The following is a 24,461-nucleotide window of genomic DNA, read 5'->3' as shown; positions in this document are numbered from 1 at the left end:
CTTTCCCATGCAATTAATGTGCCACAGAGCCTGGCTGCTCCTGAATCCTACAAGGATTCTGCATCTACCAGCCTTTTGGTTTACCAGATGGAGATCTACATGCAGCAACTAGTTAACAGCAGAGCTACCATTAAAACAGAATAAAAAGTACCGCTGCTTGATGCCAAGAACCTTCTGAGAAGGTGGAGGCAATTCTCTGGTAAATTCACTGTTCTGAAGGCAGAGGGTTGATACAAGAGGTCATGATTCTCTAGGATGAAAGACACTGCTCAGCAAACAGACTTATTGGTGTTTGGTGAAGGCATGTCATGTCACATCAGCATTTTAACACTCAGAGCTAGTAACTTAGGAAAACACACTGACTTTTTGCCTATTAAGCCCTCTGTTCAAACCCAGACATGACAAATACAAATAAAACCAAGTCTGATGCACTTCTGGAAATAAGGATTTTGTAAGAAAGGCTCAATAAAACTGTCGAGTGAAATCAGAACTAAATACCAAACAGGTACAAAATCCAACAGCAAAACTAAAGGATTCTCAACTTGGGATACCAAGCATCAGGTTAAAGAAATCTTACCCAAATATAAAAGACTGTTTTCCTAAAATAATGAGCTCAAGCTGGCTTCCATGCTTTCATACAACTTGTAGCTAAGCCGTAGAACTCCCTGTTGAAAGATGCTGTGGAAGCTAAGAGGCAACATAATTTCATACAAAATCCCTCCAATATTACCTCTGGATGAGACAGTCCCCAACTTAAGTATCACTGCAAAGGAGCAAACACTGAGGGAGAACAGCTGCACCTTCCCCCACCTTCCTACAGCACCCCTCAGACCAAGCTGTTACAGCAGTGGGCAACACAAATTGCTGGCCTGACCCAGTACTGCTGCTCTTACATCCTCACACCTTACCTCTGAATCTACTAGGACACTGCATGGAAAAAAGCTTCTCAGCTCCTGAGCATTACACCTGGATTTTCAATCTTCAGTTTTATGAGAAAATTCGTTTCCACAATTGAAAATACTGAGTGGAATCAGACCTCAGTAAAACCCAAGTAAATCATTAAGTGGTTAAGATGTAATTACAAAACAGCACACCCCAGGCTATAAGCACTGAGCCAGCTAATCACATGCTGATTAAATCTTTTTAAAAACTTTGGAATTTACCCTTTGCTCTTCAGTTCCAAACTGACAAAGATTTTGCTTTTGTGAAAGTGTTATATAAAAAAAAAAAATCACTACTAACAACATAGAACTAGACCAAGATATTACTACTTCCTGTGAACATCAAGACAAAAACTTAATGCACTCCCCTTCATCTGTCAATCTCTGTAAAACACATTAATAAATAAACCAATATAGAAGTTAATGATTCACTGCTGAATTGTATTAGGAATAGTCTTGGAAATAAGAGAGGATGAACCCTTGAGCAACTTCTTTCTGCCTTTTTTTTTGTTAGAAGAGATTTCTAATGTGTGACCTGAACAGAAAAATTGAGAAGGAGGAAAATTAAGTCAAGTAGGAACTCTGGAGATAATAAAAAAAAAAAAAAAGAAAAAAGGAAAAAACATTTAAAAGTCTCTTCTGTTAAAAAATTACAAACAGTCCATTTTAGTAGAGCTTAGTGACCACTGCTTGCCTTCTACTGGTAGAGGCTTAAGCCATTCAGCTATTAATCACATGAAAGTAGATATTAAGGAATATTAATCCATACCAGCTGTTACATCTTTTACTGTGCTATTATTAGAGATTAATCTTTATAGAACAAGGCCGCTTTTTCATGTCATTTCAAGAGGACATCATGCAAGCTCATACACTTTTACCACACATCTTTGTAAAGGGGTTGAAGAAAGCAGGGGATAATGACTGCATGATGAAATTACATTCAACTCCACCCTTCAGATTTAAGGCACTTCTGTTTAGAAGAGACACTGTCATTGTGATCAGTTGATTAGTTACTTTTTATTGTGACTATAAATAATCGCTTTTATAGCTTGCTATTTACATCAAAAGAACAAGGATATTCTCTTAGTGGTACTGTATGTTCTCATGGAAAACTCAAAGCCATGTATTTTCAGTAGCAGGGAATGAATCCAGCTAAAAACATCTAACATGAACTGCCTGATGGAGCCATAACAAGGAATATTTAGAATTCTATCAGAATTTTAACAAAACAGAATCAACACTGTGAGCTCAGTATTACCTAATGTAGTATAAAACCCTGTGAGGGGAGTCAGGTTTTTAGAGGAGCAACTGCTTTTATTATTGGATACACTTCATACACAACTGCAGACTTTTAGAGAACTCCTACTGGATCACATGTCGGTGGAATGCTATTAAAATCACAAAAAGCATCACACTGTACCAAAAAAGGAAAATTATTGGAAGAAAATGACAGCATTATCCATTAAAGATTATGAGATTATCATTCAAAATAAGCTTCTAATCAGTTTCTTGAGTGTTGGTTGAAACCGCTGCGCTGGGGAAATTAGTTGCCATAGTTACAGAAAATCTACATCCTCTATACCTGCAGTCTCCTAGCTCTGTTAAATGTAAGACACTTCTTTAATTAGGTCACAGTTATTCATCAGGGTAGCTTTGGTTTTTATTCACTTGGACTTTAGACTGATCTTACAGATTACATGGGTATTAGTTTTGTAGCACAGCCTAAATGGCCAGGAAGAAACTTTAGATGAGAGTTGTATAGTCTCTTCCTTGCAACCTGAAGCATTTCCTCAGCAGAAACTGCCCTTTCCCTCAAGTCCTTCAGTGGCTCCCTTTGCTCAGTTTGACCATATTTTGTCTGGGCAACCTGATCTGCTTCAGCAGGTCAGTGGCTCCCTCCAGAACCTGCCTCTAACAATCTAGCACCTATGACTGCCTTCTAATTGTCTCTGCTACCTGTCTTTAATCCCCTCCACCCATGATGAAATAGCTGTTACACACGTAACATTGGGTTCAATGCCTTTTCCTCTCCTCCCAAGTAAGTAACTTAAAATTCTGCTCTTTCACTCTTCTTCATACCACTTCCCAGGACAAACTAGCTTTCCCATTCCACCCAGCTAATCCCCATCTACAGGACCTCTCCCATCTCCAAACCAGAGGGGTGGCCAGCCCCACAATGAGGCATCCGCTGCTCAGTGTCAATAATTTGCCTGCTAACAACTGGCAAAGTACAGGGCAGATAGAGGTACTCACAACGCAAAAGATAACTTGCTTATGAAGAGGTAACACTGGGGTCCAAATGTAAGCCTTTAAGCAGTTTATCTCACTGCTTACTTTTTATTTGAAATAACAGGGTTTGGGTTTTTTTCCCCTCGTTTCTCTCCTTCACCCCATTTCCAGCTCTGAAATCATAAGGGATAAAATATGAGAACAACCAACTCTCTTTACAGTTAATTAGGAATCATCCAGTTTTATAGCAGATATGGATCTACATAAATCCCTTCCATTCAGCCCTTATACACCTCTGCCACCCAGCTGTGAAAGGCTGTTGCAGTGAATCCTTGAGCTATATACATTGTGACTGTACTTTAATAACCTTCAATTACATTTCTCTTCATTTTATACATTAGCAAATTACTTGGGAAAAAAAATCAGTTCATCTCTTTTTAGGTAATTCACATCTATTTAGAGTTTTTGATAGTATTTACTCACTTTTCCTGAATACTTGAAAAAGCTATAAAAATAAGACATGACCCTTGTACCTCCTCAACATATGTAAGTTTGCTGTTTTGCAAGCTGCATTCTAGGAATGAATGGCTTTCTTCTCCTTGCTGATATTGGTAGATTTTCTCTTTCACTGCTTGTCTGCCCCTCATGGATTTTGACTCTTCATTTACAATCCTTTGGATAGCCAAGATTTTGTTTATTTTCTATTATTCAAAGTGACTGTCTCTACTGCAGGCATCTCCACCAAGAGCAAAGTGATGTCTGGCAACACTAGGGAGGTTTGCATGGGCAATTCTGACAACACAGGTTAGTTAAATGGAGGCTTGAAGGGGGAATACATACACATACAACAGAAAACTATTTCTGTGAAGTGGACAGGACATGTAACAGAAAGGGAAACAGAGGGAAAGTGAGTTGCTCAGATTCGCAAAGTAGGAACAGAACAGCTAGTAACAAAACTGGAAAGTTAAAATGCTCATCCAATCCACCACATTGTCTATAAAATGGCTCCTTTTTCAATTCTTTCTGACTGTTCCCTTACTCTGCCCACCTATGTTTTTCACCTCATTTTTAAGGACTATATTAAAAGAATCCTCATCACCTGTGGTAGGTTCTACAAATGCAGTGTCTGAAATTAAAAAGCACCACAAAGGTTCTGTCCCTCAAGGCAATGGTAGATTCATCAAACTGAGCAGTTCTGGGGAAAAACTGTGTCCTCTCCATGTCTGCTGCAGTGCCACTCATGGCTTCATCATTATCACAGGCCCAAGTCGAGCATTTCAAATACATTATCTCTTAAAACTGAAGGTTCTGCTCATGTACAGTATGACAAAGGACAGTTCTCCTGCTGTTACCTTTGTCAGCTTCATCTTTTTCTAATGTTAATCTTGGTACTAAAGCAATGCTTTCACTGACATGGCTGGCACAAGAGAATCCAGAAATGCATCCTATTACCCCTGCTACTACAAGCTGTGAACCTGCAATGGCTGAGCAATTTTATCTGGAGAAAAGCCCTCTCTCCTCGTAGCCATAGATTCCTATAATAGGTTATTAAGATGCTGCATTTCAAAGTAGCATCTCTGTATACACAATCTGTATGCTGTTGAGATTTAGAGGGGGGATGAAAAGTGTTGGGTATGTCCATGACTTATATGCTGGACATCAGGCCAAACCTGCCATGACACTTGCAGCTCATAATACATGTAGTTACCCTGCTGGACAGGCTGTTCTTACTGTCAATTGTGATGTTTATGCAGTATTTGCCCAGGCATACAGATGTTCTGAATTACATACATGTTTCCTATGAGTTACAGCTACCATCAGTTTGTAAAATTTGCCAAACATTTGAGCTTAAACACACTATGGAAGTCAAAAAATTCCCACAAAACTCCTGACATTCTCACTGCTGGAAGCCATCATGACATAGCAGCTGTACACAGGCAGCGTTTGGTTAGAGGTACGTGAGGCTTTAATAGCTATATAGTGCAACAAGTCTTGTCTCCAATTCTATGCTTACACCCTGTCTTGAACAGTAGCTTTTGTAACCTTTCCTTCATGGTACACATCACACATAACTTGCCATATGCACACACCATCTGCTCCTGTTGGATGTCTGCAGTGTACTGACTTGGAGAAAAGGGACTTCGTGCAATGCCACATGCCTAGCTAGGCTGGGTGACTCATACCTGCAGAACAGAGACTCAACTCCTTATGAACAATTCCCAACAACAAAAAGATTCCTAAAGCCATACGTTACAATGTCTGTCTTGAGAAGAAACTTACAGATGTCAAGATTGTCATGGACATGCCAAGGAGAACCATTCAGTTCTACATTTCAAACTGAAAACATCCTCTACACTACCAGTATTCTTTTTTCGGTGGTGTGCCACAGCAAAACAAAAGCCTTATCATTTACTTGGCCAATTGTGCATCCTGCTTAGAGTTAAAGGATTTGTTTCCGATTCCTATTCAGATCAGCTGGCACTGCCTAATATACACATTATTACGGACTGTCTTCCACAATGCTCTTATCCAGTTCATGGAAGGACATTAAGATACCAAATCAACACTGAACTGATTCAGGGTTGATTCAGCAGGGCAGTTCAGTAAAAGAGCCTGTAGAATGCTCATCGTAAACAGCATACACAAGCAGAGAAGATTAGTCAAAAGTGGACAAATTTATATAACCAGCTACACAACTATAACATTTTTCAGTATCTTTTAGGAATGCAGCTACAGTACTGATTCTGCTGTGACAGCCATAGATTATTCTAATTTGACATCCCCTGCTTTCATTAAACAGAAGAACACAGGCTGTACCAGATCTCACGTGTTGCTAGGCACAGGTTTTGTTTGCTTGAGAAGGAGCAACTGGTAACCTGTTGACCTATTCTCCAGCCAGAAGTTTGCCTCTGTTTTTCTTTAGGGCCAGGAAATTCTACCTGCGATGACAGTTTGCTTATTGTCTCAATATTTCTCAAGCATTAAGGAAGAACCTGCTCTGCTGTACTTAGAAATAAATTCTTATACCAAAATTATTTTCTCACTTCCATCACTCAACCAAGTCCCCAGACTGGAAAAACCACAGCGGTGTTATCTCCTGAGCCACTGAGACAGTGGCCAAAATACTTGCACAAAGAATTTCTTAATCACAGCAGGAATTTTTTTTTTTTTTGGGGGGGGGAACCCAACAAACTAAACCGAACCTATTTGAAACTCTCAAAAGGAATGTGGATGAAAATTATTCCACTGTTACCAAGTGATCTATCTCATCAGAACTGTAATATTAACCAGTTGCAGATAATTGCCAAATAAACCTATGAACTGATCTTTTATAAATGATCAAAAGGTAATTTTGATCACAGCTTCTTGACAAATAGCTTAGGAGAAGAGAGTAAAAGCATCCTGTTAAACTTTTTTTTTCCCCTGTTAATAGTATTTACTATACCCATAAGCAAGCACACAAAGCACACAATTTAAGATTAACAAATGCAACTAACTTCGAGGGATTTTACAGTAATTTTCAAGCTTCTTTAACAAATGGTAAGATAGATCAAAACAGGGAGACAGATCAAAAGGGGAGAGAAAAACACTTTTCCATCTAAAAGATAGAATTCTCAAGACAATATCCTTTTCCATCTAAAAGATAAAATTCTCTCTAAAAAAAATTACAGATAATGACTTTCCCATCTTTTCCCATCTTTTTTTCTGGTTTGTGCAGTTATTTGCAAAACACATGACAAGAGGCAAGCTTATGATAACAACAAAGTAAGCTCATACATTATAAAGCAATTGCCTCATGGCTTCTTTCTCCCTCCTTGCCTTCTTCATTCATATCCTGCACAGCACACAATCTAACCACAAACTGTATTTCCCATAAAATCTGTCTGCTCAGTGAATCCCATCAAAATCATTTATACATCCTATCAGTCCTCTCATTGATTGCATCCAAATTTGGCATGAAAGCCAAGTATCAATAGTCATCAAAATAGGATTTTGACGACGGGAGTAATTACAGGCTAGCTCTATTAGGTAACATTTAACCCAAACATCCTTAAGACAGTGATCTTGTGAAAGAACTCCCAGAACAGGAGTAAGACACATTGCCAGAACCAGTGCAATGAACATGACTGATGCCTCTGAGACTTGAAAGAGCACAAGGAGAATTGTTCTCATTTACCAGCTATTCAATAAAAAATTAAAATGAATTAAAGAAAGGGGAAAACAGTGCCTCCAGCTGTCTCCCTCAGGCTGTATTATTTGGGTAATTGCAGGCTTACCTTTTGTGATCCAGATGCTGAGCCCTTAAATGAAGTGCGCTTGAAGGAGCCACTCATCCTCCGTAAGGAGCCTGTGAACTTTCCTCCTCTTCCCTTTTTACTCCCCTGGCCCTTACCCTCCATAAAGGACCTAGTACCCTGGCACCAAAGAGAACTCTGGTTTTAGTCATGTAGTCTGAGCAGCCTTTTTCCTGGAGCCAACAATCATTAAGTTACAGCTTAAATAAAAAGAGAGACATATGCATAAAACAAAATCAAAGCCAAATAAAAAGACTCCTGGTATGCACCCTGTTACAAGTGTTACCAGCCAGCTAGACAAGTAGAAAAACAAGGCAATACACTGATACAAACTGCTGTCTCCCTCTCTCTTCTCTACTGACTCTATAATCAGGCTTAATGCACACAGCTTCTGCAAGCTATGGTTTTTAATGGACAGAGATTTAATAAATGGTGATTGAAGGTAAATCTACTTTAGAAGCAGCAGCCCAAAAGGTTTTTATTCATGCAAAGCACAGGGCAGTCAGATGGAAATTATTTTTGTATCAGTAGAAAGGCACATGAAAAGAGCAGATGGTCCTCAGCAGACTATGGACCAGAGGCCTGGTGGAATTCTACAAGGTGACTGTTGCTAGTGAGTGTGTCTACAGCAAGTCTCAGGATGCAAGAAACAAGGTTTTAAAAGCAAGCAACCCATCAGATCACAGGTTAGATTTTAATTAATTATGAAATATAGTTGTGGCAAATAATGCGTGGTGTATATTGTCTTCATGAATTCTTATTAATATCTCAATTCATCGATTGTGCTCTACTTTGCCTAAATATGCAGAGTGAAAAAACAAAAGGACGCAGGAGAGGATAAACCAGAAATGAAGAAGGGAGAAGGTGCTTTAAAAGAACAATGAAACTATTACTGACCAGGAAATACTGAGTTGGCTCTGGAAGACATCTTCTCAGTCATGAGCTAGGACTCTGGCTTTAGAAAAGAAGGTTTAGAAAAAGAAGACTTCTGTTTTAGAAAATAAGATGGATGAAAGCACAGAGAAACCAGAGCTATGTTTCAGAAATATCCACTGGGACTGTTGATTTGTGACTGTGAGGTACATCAGAAACACCACTCATTTCCAGGATTTAGTTATAGTCATACCTTTTATTAATTTGCCTTTTATTTAAGTTCCCCTTTTATTTCTTAGTACAAAAGGAGCAGGTGCCTGCTTGCAGCTGGCTACAGAAGGTGCAGAAAAATGTGCTGAAAATGTAAAACAAAACAAAAGGAAAGTGGAAGAGGCCGATTGCCAGAGATGCAGCAGTTCTATTGTTCTGGTCAGCACAGCCACAATCAAGAAAATTAAATTCCCCAGGCTGGCAAGGATAAATGGCTGACAACTTAATGATACACCTAAAGTTGCTGGGAAATGGGAGAGTACAAGTTCCATACTCTGCAGGAGTATCACTTCTATTATGTTACTGCAAAAATATGTGTAGGACCAGGTTAAGAGAATGCAGAGAGGAGGGCACAGACACTGAAGGGTCACAAAAGAGGACTTCCTCTCTAAACATTCATTACACCTAAACAAAACTAAAACAGGAAAAATTAGCATTTTTGACAAGATTTTTTACAGCAGCTGTTGTATGATGTTGATTTAAGACATGGTTTGGCTTATGTGAATAAGGCTGAGGGAGAAGCTAGCAAATTGAATATAAAATTCTGGCAAGGACAGTAAGCTGATAGAGCATGGACAGAGTAATCTTAAAGGGAGGTGTGATCAGACAAGCTACTGTACAAAGTGCCTCATAAATTCAATATAAACCTGCACTCCAAAAGGGTGTCTCCATTATAGCTGGTCAGTAAGCAGCAAAACATTGCAATTGCTGCATGGTATTCTGTACTGTATTACTGAATTTGAATCACAGAATCATAGAATGGTTAGGGTTGGAAAGGACCTTAAGATCATCTAGTTAGCAGCAGAAGATAAAATGTCTTGATAAAAAACTACCCTGTTGTGAGTTTAAACTGCTGTGATCTTTGAAACAAACCAAAATACTTCTGTTTATGCCAGAACTTCATTTGCCAAATCCTGAATTCTTCACCTATAAAAGTAATTGTTACATTCTGGGACATACTCTCAAATGGTGGCATCTATTACACTAGTCACCTCCATCAACACGGACAGATTTCATGAGCTAAAAGTATGTTCTCCTGATCCAGCACCTTATGATAATAATGGACAAAGATGAAAGACATACAGATAATAGCATATGCTAAACATTTTTGTTTTACATACTAAAAAAATCCAACATGAATGCGGTCAAGAAACAAAAAAATATTCAAGGCTTGTTTGTACAGTTCCTCTTCCTCAGATGCATCATGCGTCTGAATGCAGCGGATGAACAGAGGTCCATCCTGGTGACTTCTTGTGACATTATCTCACAAAGAGGCATAATGTTATGACAGTGCATTCCCTGAAGAGATGTTGGGCTGCACTACTCAGAAAGGATGCACTAAAGGTACTTTAGTAAAGGACAAAAATGGGGACATGCTTTTCAGGAAGCAGAAATTCAGAATATGGATCTGTTCTCCAACACACAATATAGAACATGAATAAGGAACTGATTCTCTCCTTTTGGATCTGTGATTCTAGGACTTCTGTCTGAGCTCCCTGTAAATGTTTTCTGGTATATTTTAAGGACCACAGTGATTTTCACAAGTCATCAGTGCCCAGGAGATGTCCACATTCAAGACCTGGGCGAGAGCCTTCTAGCAATCAATGCACCAGAAGCTGCTGAATATTAGCCCCAGTTTAAAAAACAGGCATACGTTCTGCTAATGTTCCTATTCCCACTGCGTTTGTGCAACGCTTCATGGGCTGTTTCCACTATCCCAGGGGAAAAGAAGCCTGCACCATGCTAGCACTTTGAATAGCTCTGAGATACAGAAGCACAAACTCATTGATTTTCCAAGAGAGCTTGTGGTTTTTACAAGTGCAGTCTCACATTAGGAAGCCTTTCAAACTGATGCTTTTAAATTGTTTCTGAAGCTTCCTGTCTGACTTTGGAGTTTTCTATTTCACCAGCTGAGCTTATTCAATGGTTTGTGTGGTCTACATCAGATCTGTGTAACCATTTGGTTTAAATCAGCACTGGGGGAAGAAAGGGTAGTAATGTCTTGCTACAGGATATGGTTGACAACAAATCAGTATCTGGCACAGTACATGAGTGAAAGACCCTTAAACTGGTTCTGAAGCAGAACGGTGGGTGACAGGAAAAGACAGATCTGTCCATCACCCTCTATTTTTTACAATAAAACCAAATTGGTCAGACTTGGATTACGAAAAAAACAAGAATATACATCTCCATTACAGAGCTAGTGGAGTGCAGGCACACTCCGTCTGCAAGATCACCTTCATGATCCTTGACAGCCCGCTCCCTAGAAGAGTAGGATGTACCCATTTCAAAGTACATGGAAGTAACATACTATGCAAGACATAAGTACCTGTATATCCTGTAAGTACCACATCACAGTGATGTAACTTCTGCAGTCATGGAAAGATCCATGGCTTAAAAGTCCTTTGACACAAAACACTTGTTTTTAAAACAAGTGAATAATTTGGTTAAAGACAGCTGTATTTGATTCAGCCTATGGGAAATCTAAAATTTCTAAAAAGCTCTTAAAATTAAAAATTCTTACTTAAGATTTCTAAAAAGCTCTCACTGTTTGTGGTCAGAGCTGTTCCACGACATCAAATCAGAGATGTCTACTGTCAGTTTAAAAACAAAGTGATAGATTTAAAGCTCTGATTCACAGCCCTCCATGTCAGCTCCAATGTGTCCACCCACTTCGGCAGTCAGAGTAAATATGGAAAGCAGCAGCGTGTAATCTGATGAACTGTGTTTACATGGACAGATGGGTAAGAGAGGCTTATACCTGTACACAGACATCGGTAGAAAAGGCATGCAGAATTACACCTTCTTTCACTTTGCATTTAATATTAAACTAAATGTTTCTTACACAGACAATGGATTATGAAACAAAAACTAAAAGCACTTTTTTTTTTAAATGGGATGTCTTAAAAGACTATTTTTTCTAAAAAAGTACATCTGTGTCCCTTCACATTCCTGATACAGTAATTAAATTTTGAACAGTCACGTTTAACTTAAAAAAACCCTACTTTGCATTAAGGGTATTCATTAATTAGGCTAAGAACAGGAGCTGCTGGTATTGTGCTTGGTGCTGCATAAATGCTTTTCCAAAAAGGCGTATTCCAATATTTGTAATATGTAAAAAACAAAACTAGGAAGGGGTAGAAGAAGGAAGGGAGAATCTAATCACAGCAAGTACAGCACTTAATAACATAAATGCAGAGAGGCAGTGGCAACGCTCAGTAGGGGGTACAGTAACTTAGTACCAAACTAGGGAGAAGATCAGGCAGACACTGGGGGTCAAAAAACTATACAAACATCAAACAACTGGTTTTATCACAAGCTCTACTACAACAAGTGCCAGTCAGCTTCCAAACCACTTTTCCTTCTTTGGGCAGTTGATGATATTTAGGTGCAGATTAAAAAGCTGGTTTTACACATTATATTCAGGACTACAATTTCTGGCCTTATTATTAATATGAATGAAGATAGGCAAGCTTATAGAGTTATCAGGGGGAACAGAAATCAAACAGTCAAACAAAAAATTCCAAAGCTCTATGTCCCTAAAGACAAGGGGAAAATAAAAAATATCAAAGTTTTCCATTTTTAAGTTCTGAAGAAGTTTAAACATTTCTGAAATCACAATGTTTTGTAGTATGATATTTTTTCAGGCAAAGTACATTTCTTAAGTGCAAAAAAACCATCAAAGCTCTTATGATTTTGCAATACAGAGCTTGACATCTTTCTTACATCTTAATAGCTGCAACTCAAATAATGAAGAGCATTGGGAGAATTTTACACCATTTTTACGGACCTTTCTTTAAAACTTGTGCACAACAGAACTGCTGGTGGGAGCACCATGTCTTCAGTTCCCTTTGACAGTTCACACCAGTTACACATTGCAGTACATTACTGTTTTATCTCAGCTATAGATCACAGCCATTATGTACTTCACCAGTTCTTGATAATTGAGTTTCTATCCCTGAAACAAAGTGCAGACAGAATATTGTTCAGTGCTGGTTACCTACCATGAGAATCAGCACTCTGTGGGTTACTGGGAACTGCTGGGTGAAGAAAGTTGGCCTCTTTTTCTGTAAACTACATATCCTCAAAGCAATGCTGTAGTAACCTAGGGAAAAGCACACTTGGATTAAAAATGTAACAGTTTACACAACAAAACTCAGACAGCATTTAACTGGCAGGTGACATTGATAGAAATGAAGTTCCATTTAGTCAATTCCACACTTAAAGGTCACTGTGTGGTACTTCAGCATTGTTTGTCTGTCCATTCCACAATCTTCGTCATTTAGCAACTGTCTGTCCCCTCTCTCCTCTTGCAAATAATAAAAAGCAGCTTTAAAGTGAAATTAAGTAGAAATGTCCTGTTTCCAGCTCCACTTTGTTGAGAACAGAAGTAAGATGTCTCCAGCTCTCTAATTATATAAGTAGGCCAATTTGCATGTGAAGTACATTACTATATGTGGGATGTGGCATAGAATATGCCATCGAGGCCTGAATTTTCAAAATGATCTATTAACCATGGTCTAGATCCTCATAAATGCCCCCTGAATAGATAGTCTTATACATTGGATACGAGCCTTTATCTGCTTCAGTTTTTGAAAAGTCATTTGAGGCAACAAGAATCTGAATTGAAGAAATGTGGCAGCTCCCATCCACTATTACAGGAGAGGTTGCTTGCTCAGCATTTTGTAGAATTAGGTCAGGAACTGTCTGAGCTTGAGCAATTAAATTTAGTGAGTTTCTTATCAATACTTGAACCTTTAACCAGTTATACTGTTTCTTATCTGTAAAATGATGAGTTGGATTTCTGTTATTAGTTAGCTGGGTAATATATATGAAAAAGCCCCACCAAAAAAACAAACCAAACAAAAAGAGAGCCCAAGAAGAAAATTATAGTGATGTATGAAGTATGATTCTATTATCCTTTTCATGGAAGACATTATCTAATTCTTCTTTGATATAGTGCTCATCCACTACTACCAGTATGTGGGCAGTTAATGGTTAAAGAAATGTGCAGACCAGCCAGGCTGAGAGCTGTGGCTGGTTTTCTCCTGGTAACCCACGCTGTTATCAGTGACACACAGAGGAAGGAAACAGAAAAACCCAACCACAAAAGAAGCTGATGTGTCACCCAGGATGTCTTTTCTATTTTTTACATAGCAGAGATATAAATAATTCATCTTTGCTGTACCTCAGCAGCTCCCTTATTTGTTGGAGATGAGAATGCTTCCTTGCTTTCCAAAGATATTGAAGTTTAGGTTCTTAATGGTCAAGTCACTTGACTCTTAAGATGGAAAGTAAGTTCTAGGCAATACAATCTAAGTATAATACACTATATGAAGCTAGCCCTGTTATTACAACACCAAACTGGAATGAGATGGGAGCACCAAGAGTCTGTTGTGCTGGGCAGACCAAAGAGATGCTGTGGAGGCTATGTGGGTGTGAGCAGGGTGACCATAGATCCTAAATTCAAAAAGACTGATTTCAGAAGTAAAAAAAAAAAAAAAAAACCACACTGCCAGTGGTAGTCCCCCCCCCGCCCCCCCCAGTGAAACTGAGATTCATGCCAGGTGACTTTAAGGTGTACTATATAAACATAGCAATCAGTTTCAGCCTCAGAGTCCTAAAAGAAAAGGGAGTTTTCACATAGATTTCAGTGAGGATAGGATCTCATGACAATAATTACTTCCCTTTTTATATTTTAGCTGAGCAAAAAAAACCATCATCATTTCAGTATTCAGTACACCACTTTTTTTTCTACACAATACTATGGTCTCAAACAAAGCTAGTTAAATACATTCCTGTATTTACCAGCAATGAAAAAAAGGCTGAAACAATGTCTCTTACCTAGCTAATAATGAAGGATATGAAAGGATAGTGAAGAAAAAGAGAGAGAAGAACTAGATTGCAAATAAAATGAGTAATTTAATGACAAGTAAGCACTGAAGTCTTGAACCTGCACCACTAGACAGCAGCCCAGAAAACTCCACTGACCTCAGAACTTAAAGAATGAACCTGTAACTCTGGAAGAAAGCAGCTTGTTTCTGCTTCCCACCACAAGACAACATCTACAGCTGGTGACAAAAGGCCGCTCCCTGCTTGGGAAAAAAGAGAAGGTATGAGCAGCAGTGCACTGGAACTCTGCTCATATTCAACATAGTGAGTGAGGGAACAAGGCTCCCTATTGTGCTCCATCATCCCTGAGACAGAGGAAGCACCTGCTTCTTGTTGGAAGATAACTGAATTACTGTCAGTTCTAAAAAGGGGAAAGGACATATGCCTTAGATGCTTTGTTAATGTCTCAGTTCTCTTATTCACAGCATTGAGTTCCATTGTGAAATTCCAAATACATAGTTACTAGTGCCATTTCCATTTGTAATCTTCAACAGTAAATAATTCTTACCTCCATCATTTGGCATTTGGGGCTCACTCACCAGTAACGCTTTCTTCGCTACCACCAGCTCCATCTGGTGGATATTCTGCACCGTTCTTGAAGTGAGAGAACAGAATTTTCTGATAGTTTTGCTGTCATTTCTTTAAAAATATAAGCATTAAAATGTGTAATATTAGACTCCTTTGATATTATATTAGCATGTGGGAACTGTCAAATATCTGAAATGTCCATCCTGATTTGCAATTAATTGTCCAGGAGAGGTTAAAAACCTCTCTTCAAGAAAAGCAATTTAATTTCCTAAACCATAACGTACTGGTACTGTACATAATCATGTTGCTCTGATTGTGAAAACTGCTTTTTTAAAGAGAAAAGCAAATAAAATACATGAATTTGGACTAGTTAGTAATAATGGTAACTGTAACCTACAGAAGACCTAGAAACGTGCACATATATTTTGATGCAAGAAGAACAAGACGATATGAAGTATGAGTTAGCTGCAAGATAAACATGAAGTGTAGAACAGGTTTAGAAGTAAAGAAAGGAACTGAGAATCAGACAGAATCTTCCTGACCCTGATTTCCTATGGGACTATGTGCAAGTCACCCCGTATCTTGAATACCTTGTTTTCTCTATTTGAAAAAAAGAAGCAATCATATAAACCTATGCAAAGACTCCTAATTCCCTGATCCCTGTAAAATCATTTGGAGTCCTTGGACAGATGCAAGCATGATTACTGTTTGCTAAGTGCTTGAGCAAACAGTCCCTGCATTTTTACATGAACATTCTCCACTGTACTGACAAGCTCAGAGTTCTTCACAGAAATGAGTTCAAAAGTTTTGCAAGATGTTCAAAAGTACTTCGGCAACACTAAAGAAACTTCCCAAAAGAGAAAGGGGAACCTCAGCTGAACTTCCAAGGGTGTTCATTCAAAAGGGTTGCCTATGCAAACCAAACATCTCATTTCAGAGTTGACACAGCACCAGAACTAAGAAAAAACAAAGGTGGAGAAACACAAATATAACAGCATTGATGCCCCTTCTCTGCATTATAACTCTAGCGCTTAAAATTCTCTGTGTTTAATTTATCTATCACTGCTGATGCAGTCAGGAAACACAGCTCTAATCTGGCATACAGCAGTGTGCAATGAATCAGCATCTCCTAGACCGTCTCATCTGGCAGAGTTTAGCACCTCTCAGTGTGTTGCTCATCCCTAGTTATCCTCAGAGAATTCCTACCTCTATCAGTTACAGGTTCTCCATTCCTGCTAGGAACATTTGTTATAGTAACACATTTCAGCTGACCAACTCATGTCACATCCATCTCCACAAATGTGACAGATGATGGTGGATTTTCTTTGCTACTTCCTAAATTTCATCAAGTGACATTGAAAAGGGGATACATAACAGGGCAAGGACTTACTTTTTGTCACTTTCACAGGCAATCTCCTAACATTTTTCAGTGGGGATCACATGAGTTAGATATCTCTCTCTGGACAATAAAGTCTCAGACACCAATAAAGACTGCTCCAAAACACACATGCAGGAGTCGAAAGAGCAAAGCAGGACTATCAAAAACTACAGTCCCGCCTGACCTTGCAGTAATAGGATCACATCTAGATTAGCCTATGCCATAGATTAAGCCTACAAAAGTAAATTAATCTTACTGCAGCTAAGCCTGTATGTTTACTTGCTAAGGCTGGGAAAAAGTCAGGAGTGTAAAATGCCTGTCTGCTGGAATAGATTATCTACACTACAGCTACATAAATGTTCAGCACACTTACCGCTGCACCACTGACCTTAAAGTGGCTTCAGAAAGAAAAAGCTCTGTGAATAGCCTTTTAAACTATATTGTGTGACTGATGAAAAAAAAAAGCATAGTCAAGTCAGCAGAGCATTGTACTAAAAGGCTCTTAGGGACTCTACCAATTCACATTTGAGCAGTCAACTTTTTGTGTGAGCAAAGTGGCGCAAGCAACTTCAGAAAAGGTAAGCTCTGCACCCCAGCACAAAGACGCCTTGCAGGCAGCAGGACAGCCTCCTCTGGCTGCCAGAGAAATATTCCATTCAGGATGCAAGCAACAGGAAGCTCTCAGAAGTAACAGAATAACCACTGTGCTTATCTGCCGGTGCATATAGCAGCTGCCTAACCGTAAACGTACTAGAGTCCACCACTGCCCTGCCACCAGTCCCTTTGCACAGCAGTCACCAGACTCATTGCAAACACAAAATGAGTGTTTGTTCCGTGTTAAGTACCATCAAACTACCACTTGCCCAGTCAGTAAGAGTGACAGCATTTGTCCATCTGCCATCTGGGGAATAAGGTGCATCTAGGGGCATTTTCTTTCTCATAGGAAGTCCCTCTCTGGTGCATACATCACACTTCTCTAGAAGATGTATTGACCAGTCTGCACATCTTTAGAAGCTGTCCATTCTACCATCTCAGTCCAAGCTGCTCACAATCCTTCTGTACACTTCCTTCTCTCCTTCACCTCTATTAGTTAAAATGTGTTCCAGATTCTTTAATTTTCATCACAATACCAACATCTGACTGAAAGAGAAGGATTGGAGGAATTAACACATAAATAAAACATTTTTTGGCTGTTTTCTGAGATGCTTTGGTTTTCTATCCATGGAAACAATCACAGCCCAAAGTCTCTAGTTAACACAGCTAACAGTTGTACCTGTCAAAACACAATAACCAAGATGCTGAGCTGACATCAAAGATCCTGTTTTACTGAAGGCATAGTATAAGCAGGACCGAAAACCAGGCTGTGCAAACTTCTGGACAGTCACCACTGCAGAAGCACCAGAACAGCAAGGTCTCTTCAGAGGAGAGTAACTGCGTGTCACCATCGCACTACTGCTACCTAACCATGCTGGTCTATATCTGAAACTCATTTTTTTAAAGAGCTTCTGGATTAACAGGGGTAAAAGTACTAAATTTAAACAAAAAATTTAACATATCCACTTAGTGTTTGTGCAGACATATATCCAGACAATATATTCCTGCTTCTTAGTCTACTTAAAGCAGCTTTCCCCACCTGTCCTCAAAAAATTTCATCTTCATGTTTTACAGGACAACAGAAGTGCATGAAACGAATTCTTCAAGAAACATTTTACAAGTAGGTAGTGTCTTGAGAGCAAATTCATAAATAATGAATGAAGTCCATGATTAATTTGACAGAAGATGAAGAAAACTTCTTGACTACCAGAAGAAATTTTAGTTCACCGAGAATTACTGTCTTTTGCCATAGGGCATTTTGCTTTTTTTCCTTTTTTTTTTCCTTAGCAATTACTACAGCTTTCTGGGCCCAGACTTACATGCCTTATAGGTGTTAACTCTCCACATAAAATGTACCACAATTCAGAAACAAAAGCACTGCATACTTTAGGACTTAGAGGAGAGTCAAGCATAAAATGGCTTTATGCTGGCTCTCAGCAGTAGGCTGAATTCCACCTTTAATGAACTCGGTATGAACTAGGCTTTTCCAGTATCTGCAGGACAGGCCTACTGTTAGATTAGAAAACAGTCATTGTTTCACTGCAGCCAAGTAATTCTCAACATATGCACATTTGGATCTGAATTTTGACATTTGCTTTAGTAGGAAATAAGCAGATAAAACACAAATCAACCAAAAGGGCAAAATAATGCAATTATTACCTGTCTATATACCTGTGAAGAAGATCGAGCCAAATGACTACATTTAGTTCTTTGCATGTGCTGGCTTTAATCACTTCTTTGTTCTGTGTTTGTACAGTATCTAGACCAACAGGGTCCATGCCTTAGCTTTCTAGGATCACACCAAAACCAATTCAATCAGTACCTCCACTTGCTCAAGTGTTTTGGTTTTGATCAAATCCAGTGGGAAAACAAGCGTACATTGCCTTCTTACTACCCACTACTCCCACAAGATTCCATTATAAATATTAGTATTAAAAGGAGAAAACACATTCAAGGCAGTAATATTTTTTTACTTCATTAACAGAATTATTATTCCCTAATAAAATTCAGAAAACTGACCACCAAAGGCCTATTTCATGAGGCCATATCTAGCTGTAACTGTGAATGAAAAATCCCAAACTGAAGAAGGAAGAAATACAGTGATATGGCAACTTGAATCATTGGCATTTTTAAGATGAAAACTTGGCCTGAGCTTGATGGAAAAGGCTTTAAATTAGTTGTGCTGGAAGGCTGACAACTGGCTTGAAATGGGAATAAGACTGAAATTGACCATCCGTAGCTCTGAACACATACATATGCAATTACTCCTGATGAATATACCCCTGATTGACTTCATTTGCAGACACTTATCCTGACCATGTGCAACTCTTGCTTCTATAGCTTAACCTACATTTTAAATATAGGTTCTCCTAAGAATTATGTTTGTCCACAATTAACTTCCTAACTTTTAATTCCCAAACTTGTGCAATCAAAGGACGAAGGCACATACTGATCTCATTCAAATCAGTATTACTAGCAGAAAACTGTATCAAACAAGATTTCTGCAGCAAAATTAACAAAAAGTTTCAAGTAGAAAGGTGCCCTGCCCATATTCACCACTGCTTCCTGGCTGCTGTGTTCTGATTCAGTCCTGCAAAGCTCCCAAGCTCTCACCTCAGTAATGATGAGGTGCAGGCAGTTTTTCATCTGAGCCACCCGAGGCCCAGCTGGTGGCTAAGCCCACCGCCAAGCTCCATTTCAGCTGTCCCATAATCAATAAGGACACAAAGAAAGTTACTTATTGATCTGATTTGATCTTCTATTATGTGGTCATCTCAAAGTGCAACCGTGTAAGTGTGGGTGGTAAAGTGAGATGAACTGCAAGTGTTCAGAAATGCATCCCTTTGCCAAGGAGGACTGAAAAGATAATCATGACAGTGCAACAAAAATAATACCCATTAGATAATACTGGTTAATTTCAAATCTTTGCCTTGCATCCTGTTTACAGCATCTGCCATTTTTCATTCTCATTTCTTTTACTGTTCTATGTATCAGCAATGTTTTATTCTACAAGAGTACAAAGAAAACTGAACTTTGATAAAGCACATACCAAGTACATATCAAAAGATATGTATGTACCTCTGTACTTTATCTTCAAGCACATTTCAGATGGCAAAAAAATTTACTTTCATTAATAACTCTGAAGATATAAAAAAAAAAATCCATCTCTTAAATACAAGAAAGACAGACGATGTCTTTGCTTAGATAGTATATTCCAAGTATATTAAAATGTTATTGCATTAAAAGAACAGCTCAGATTTAAGCTATTTGGGATGAATTCAAATCAAGTGCCAGAAGACATACCAACGGAGGTAACTACCACCTGGGAGAAAAACCCAGGCAGTTCTCATCTTACTAAAGACAAAGGGAACCTTTTCAGCATCCTGCTTTGCAAAAGACCTTTGAGCCAAGCAAACTGCCACTCAAAACAACGGCATACAAGATGACCACATTTCTTTTCTCAGTTTCTCTGTTCATTTACCTCACCCATGTTCATTAAAATAGAAAAATGAGAAGCACCTACCCTGTCAGCCTGGAAGAAAGCACCATATCCTTGGGATGTATATTAAACACAGTAAGATAATGTTTAGTTTTAAATCAAAGTATTCCCCATAGCTGTTAGCACACAGAGGTTCTCTCAGCTCTGCTGGAGGATGTGCAAACATCTACTCAAGGATTTAGAAAGGGCTAATTCCTAATTCCGTCGACTAAGCCTGCTTGCTGCTATGGACTGCTACAAGCTCTATTCCTTTCAGGGACTTACTGGTTGCCCAAGGTGACAGTGCTGTGTCACAACTAATCATGAAAGTGATATGGTAAAGGCTTTCTAAAAATTCAGCTTTGAGTAAAAAGATCGAATTACTCAGTCTCTCACCTTTTAGGCCTAAAAACCAAGCAGGTGTTTTACTTTTCCTGTATTAGCTGATATACAATAAAGTTACATATACTTTCCATTCACAAGCCAAACTGTCACTCCAAGAATCAGTGACAGCAGACTGGCACAGGTTGATACAACTCTCCAGATGGCAGCAATTCTAAAAAAAGAGAAGGTCAAGCCATGCCAGTAAAAGGGGTGTGTGTGTGTGTATGTTCATTTTTCAGTTTTGGGTGTAGGCCAATTTACCTTTTCTAACCACGTAACTTACAACCAGGCTGATTACCAAACAATAGAGCAAATCCTAGGAGAGGTTAACACCTGTAACTGCCATCCACAGCAGGAACAAGAACAATGGTATTGATTGGAGACATGTTGTTTGATGTTCCTTGCTACTTTGAAAAGAAACAAATATCTAGTAACCTAGCTGTGATCCTAATGAAACTTTCAAAAAACAGCTGAAAATGACATTACTCAGCAAGGCATCCTCCAAGGAATATGTAAGCGGAGACATGGAACTTAACAAGATTTGTGTATCACAAGTTGTTTGTATTTCTGTAAGGGAAATTCTGTATTTTAAGTCAATACTGACAAAAATCTAAATGAGGCATTTCTGGTTTAGGTTGATTTCTACATCCTGTAATATAGTTTGTTCTTTGAAACTATATTGTTCCTTGAACAAACTATATTGTGGCATTTAGCTTCAATCTGTGCTCACCTGGACTACTGCATTTCATCAGGGGATGTGTAGCTGGCTGCCTATCTTCCTTGGTGGCCTGTGCCCAGTACCTCACATAATGCAGTATCTCAACTGACTGGATGGATAGGATTCCTTCTGGAAGCCAGAAGAACACAACATGACAGTGAGTTACCCACTAAACTAGCCCTGGATAGAAGCAGCATCTAAAGCTTTCCACTTCTTGACTAACTTCACTATTTTAACTTTGAGCTCCTACAAAATGACTTCTTGAATTGTGCATTTATAGGGCTTTACATTAGTGCTTAAGCTCAAATCTTATTAGGCTCCTTGGGGATCACAGTACTTCCAGCTAGTAGTCCAAGTCTTAACAGTTCTCTGGTGTTTTCCCACATCCTTTCATAATAGTCTGATCAGATGCTATTTACATTTTTTAACATACAGGCCAGACAGATTGTCTTTGATATTTAACAATAATTTGGTCTCTGCCTGATGCTTTAGGCTAATATTTAATTTCAAATGAGAGATTAAAATATTGCAGCTGGACATAACTGCACCAGAGACTGCAGACAAAGAATTCCATTTAGAAAACACACACATGAACCAGTAATCCCATTTTCATCAACCTCAAATTTCTCCTTAACCTCAGTAAATCTGGTGCATGAACATATTCCAGAAAATTAAAATATTTATGAGAGCTCATACAACAAAATGTCACTTGCAATTAGCCACCTTGAGCTAGTCTGTAGCATCCATCTTCTTTACAAAGTTCAAACTATTACACTGTAAAACAATTCTGTGTACCGAGGTCTATCTTTAGATAATCCCCTGATATTCAGATTCCTTATGGTCCCATTAGAGAATACAACATGTGCCACAGAGAACCCTCTAATCATGAAAAAAATCTTTGAAGTTTTTTTCCAGATATTCCAAGCAGGAATCTGTGTAACGATGACAGAAGAGAGAAATGAAAGAAAAATCTCTTCTCATCTTAGCCATTCTTTTTATGGTTTCTCACTTCCTCCTTTCTGCTTTTAGGGCATGGAATTGCTCTCAGATATGGAGACATCTGTGTCATAACAGTAGATAACGCTTTTCCTCGTAGGATATACCACCTCACCCATGAGCCACAGTAATTTTTTTTTTTGCTTCTTTTAACCAAAGGATGTCTCATGAGAATTTAGCCAAGAACAAAAGCCTTTCTTAAACGCACTGAGCACCTGCACCAGAAAAATCCCATTCCTATGTGTATGATTACTTAAACAAAGCATCTTTGCAGGACAGAGTGCTAGATAATAAGCTGCCCTCTGGGTAAACCTTTTCTTTTGCTCACCCTCCCCTCCTCATTTACTGGGCAAATGATTTTCCACAGAGGTGACAAGACAGTTGCAGGAGAAGTTCTCAATGTCTGCCACGTGTTACTCTGCCAGAAATGCAGAGTTCTTGCCTGAAACGCATGGAACAGCACACTTCCCATAACTGAAATAACTCTGTGGTCTGCTACTTTCGAAACAACGCTGCAGTTTCCATAAATGGGAAACCATTTACGATTAATCTGCTTTGTAATTATCAGTCTTGAATAAACTACCTTCAGAGTTGCATTTTCTGCACAGCAGCACATGCCAAATTAAAAGCACTATACAGGTTTGTATGCACTTCTAAATTGAGTTGATTTGTTTTGTGTGTCCTAAAGCAACTAGAAAAGTGGTAATTAATGCAGCCACAGACGAACCTTTAATTATTCTTCGTGTTTTGTAAGTCCAGGAGATGGACGTTCCCATTTGGTTTCTCAGTCTCGATGGCACACAGCGACTCCTTCTGGTTTAGGTTCGTTTCTGTCTCTTTTTTACCTCTTTCCTGCGCGTCCAGCTAAGCTTCCCTACATCATCCACACCGTCAAGTCCCAGCAGATGGAGCTAACAAGCCACCTGCTTGGTTTAGCTAGACAGAAAAGACAAAACTGGCGTCTAGACCAGACCGCTATTAACAATACTAGCTGGTAAGAACTTCTCTTATGCAAATCAAATATCCCCCTGTGATGAAGCAAAGTGATGGGCACCTTCTTCTCTACCCTCCTAATTTAAACCATTGATCTCATATCAGTACTTTGCTTATCCCTTCTTCAGAGAACCATGGAAGGTAAAGGCAGACATGAAGAAGGCAAGGTGGCTCTACACTTGAGTAATTTTTCATTTTCATTGTCAAAGTCACAGTTTACCATGGATATGAACTTCCTAGTTAAGCAATTACCAGTCCCAGATGCTACTAAACTGCAAAACCATGGATCTATCTTAACCTAAAAGGAGGACACATTTAATTTAGACTTATCTGGCAGCAACTCAAAAAGACAAAGAAACAGGTCAGGACACTCCTACTGGCACCCCAGAACAAGACCTAGGAACGACAGGAAGATTATGGGAAAGAGAAGCGGATTTAATAAACTGAATTTGCAGGGGTTCCTGATCTTTCTATTGCAGAATGAGACAAAGCTTCCAACACTGGAGACAAAGTCCTTGTTGCTTGGATGCATCCTCAGCCACAGTAATCACGTTCTTAGGATGCTGGCTAACAGTGCACTACATCCCAAACGTAATTATGATATCTACTCTGATCTTCCACACAGCCTTCATTAAAGATCATAAACTGAAAAGAATTCCCACTGTAACACTGGCCAATGAAGCGAGTCTCTCAAAATGGGAACTACCAGCATTCAAAAATGTTATTTCTATGTAACTACAGTTCAGCCTGTGTAACAGGTTCAGTCAGATAACACAATCCAGAAACATGGATTTCCATCTCCCTACATAGAACTGACTATAATCCTGCTCTTCATACTGTTTAATTTTACTCTCCTCTTGATCTACTGGGCTGTACACCCAGACAGCAAAAA

General features: G+C 38.9%; 1 protein-coding gene across 2 annotated transcripts in view; it reads right to left on the bottom strand.

Annotated features, from left to right (window-relative positions):
- TRPM1 (transient receptor potential cation channel subfamily M member 1) overlaps positions 1-23,508 on the bottom strand; it is a 92,010-nt gene extending 68,502 nt beyond the window's left edge. For both annotated transcript variants that reach the window (XM_062626712.1, XM_062626723.1), the window contains exons 1-2: positions 23,304-23,508; positions 12,613-12,713 (exon numbers count right to left, since the gene is read on the bottom strand). In XM_062626712.1, coding sequence (XP_062482696.1) covers positions 12,613-12,713; positions 23,304-23,352 — 150 coding nt within the window. In that variant the 5' untranslated portion in view covers positions 23,353-23,508. The remainder of the gene's footprint in view (positions 1-12,612; positions 12,714-23,303) is intronic.
- Positions 23,509-24,461: the final 953 nt, after the last annotated feature.

Source organism: Pezoporus occidentalis, unplaced genomic scaffold (assembly GCF_034315485.1).
Source record: "Pezoporus occidentalis ecotype Australia unplaced genomic scaffold, CSIRO_AGI_Poc_V1 ctg11, whole genome shotgun sequence".
In the NCBI taxonomy this organism is placed as follows: Eukaryota; Metazoa; Chordata; class Aves; order Psittaciformes; family Psittacidae; genus Pezoporus; species Pezoporus occidentalis.
The sequence above is the reverse complement of the archived record's forward strand: the minus strand, read 5'-3'. Positions and strand labels throughout refer to the sequence as shown.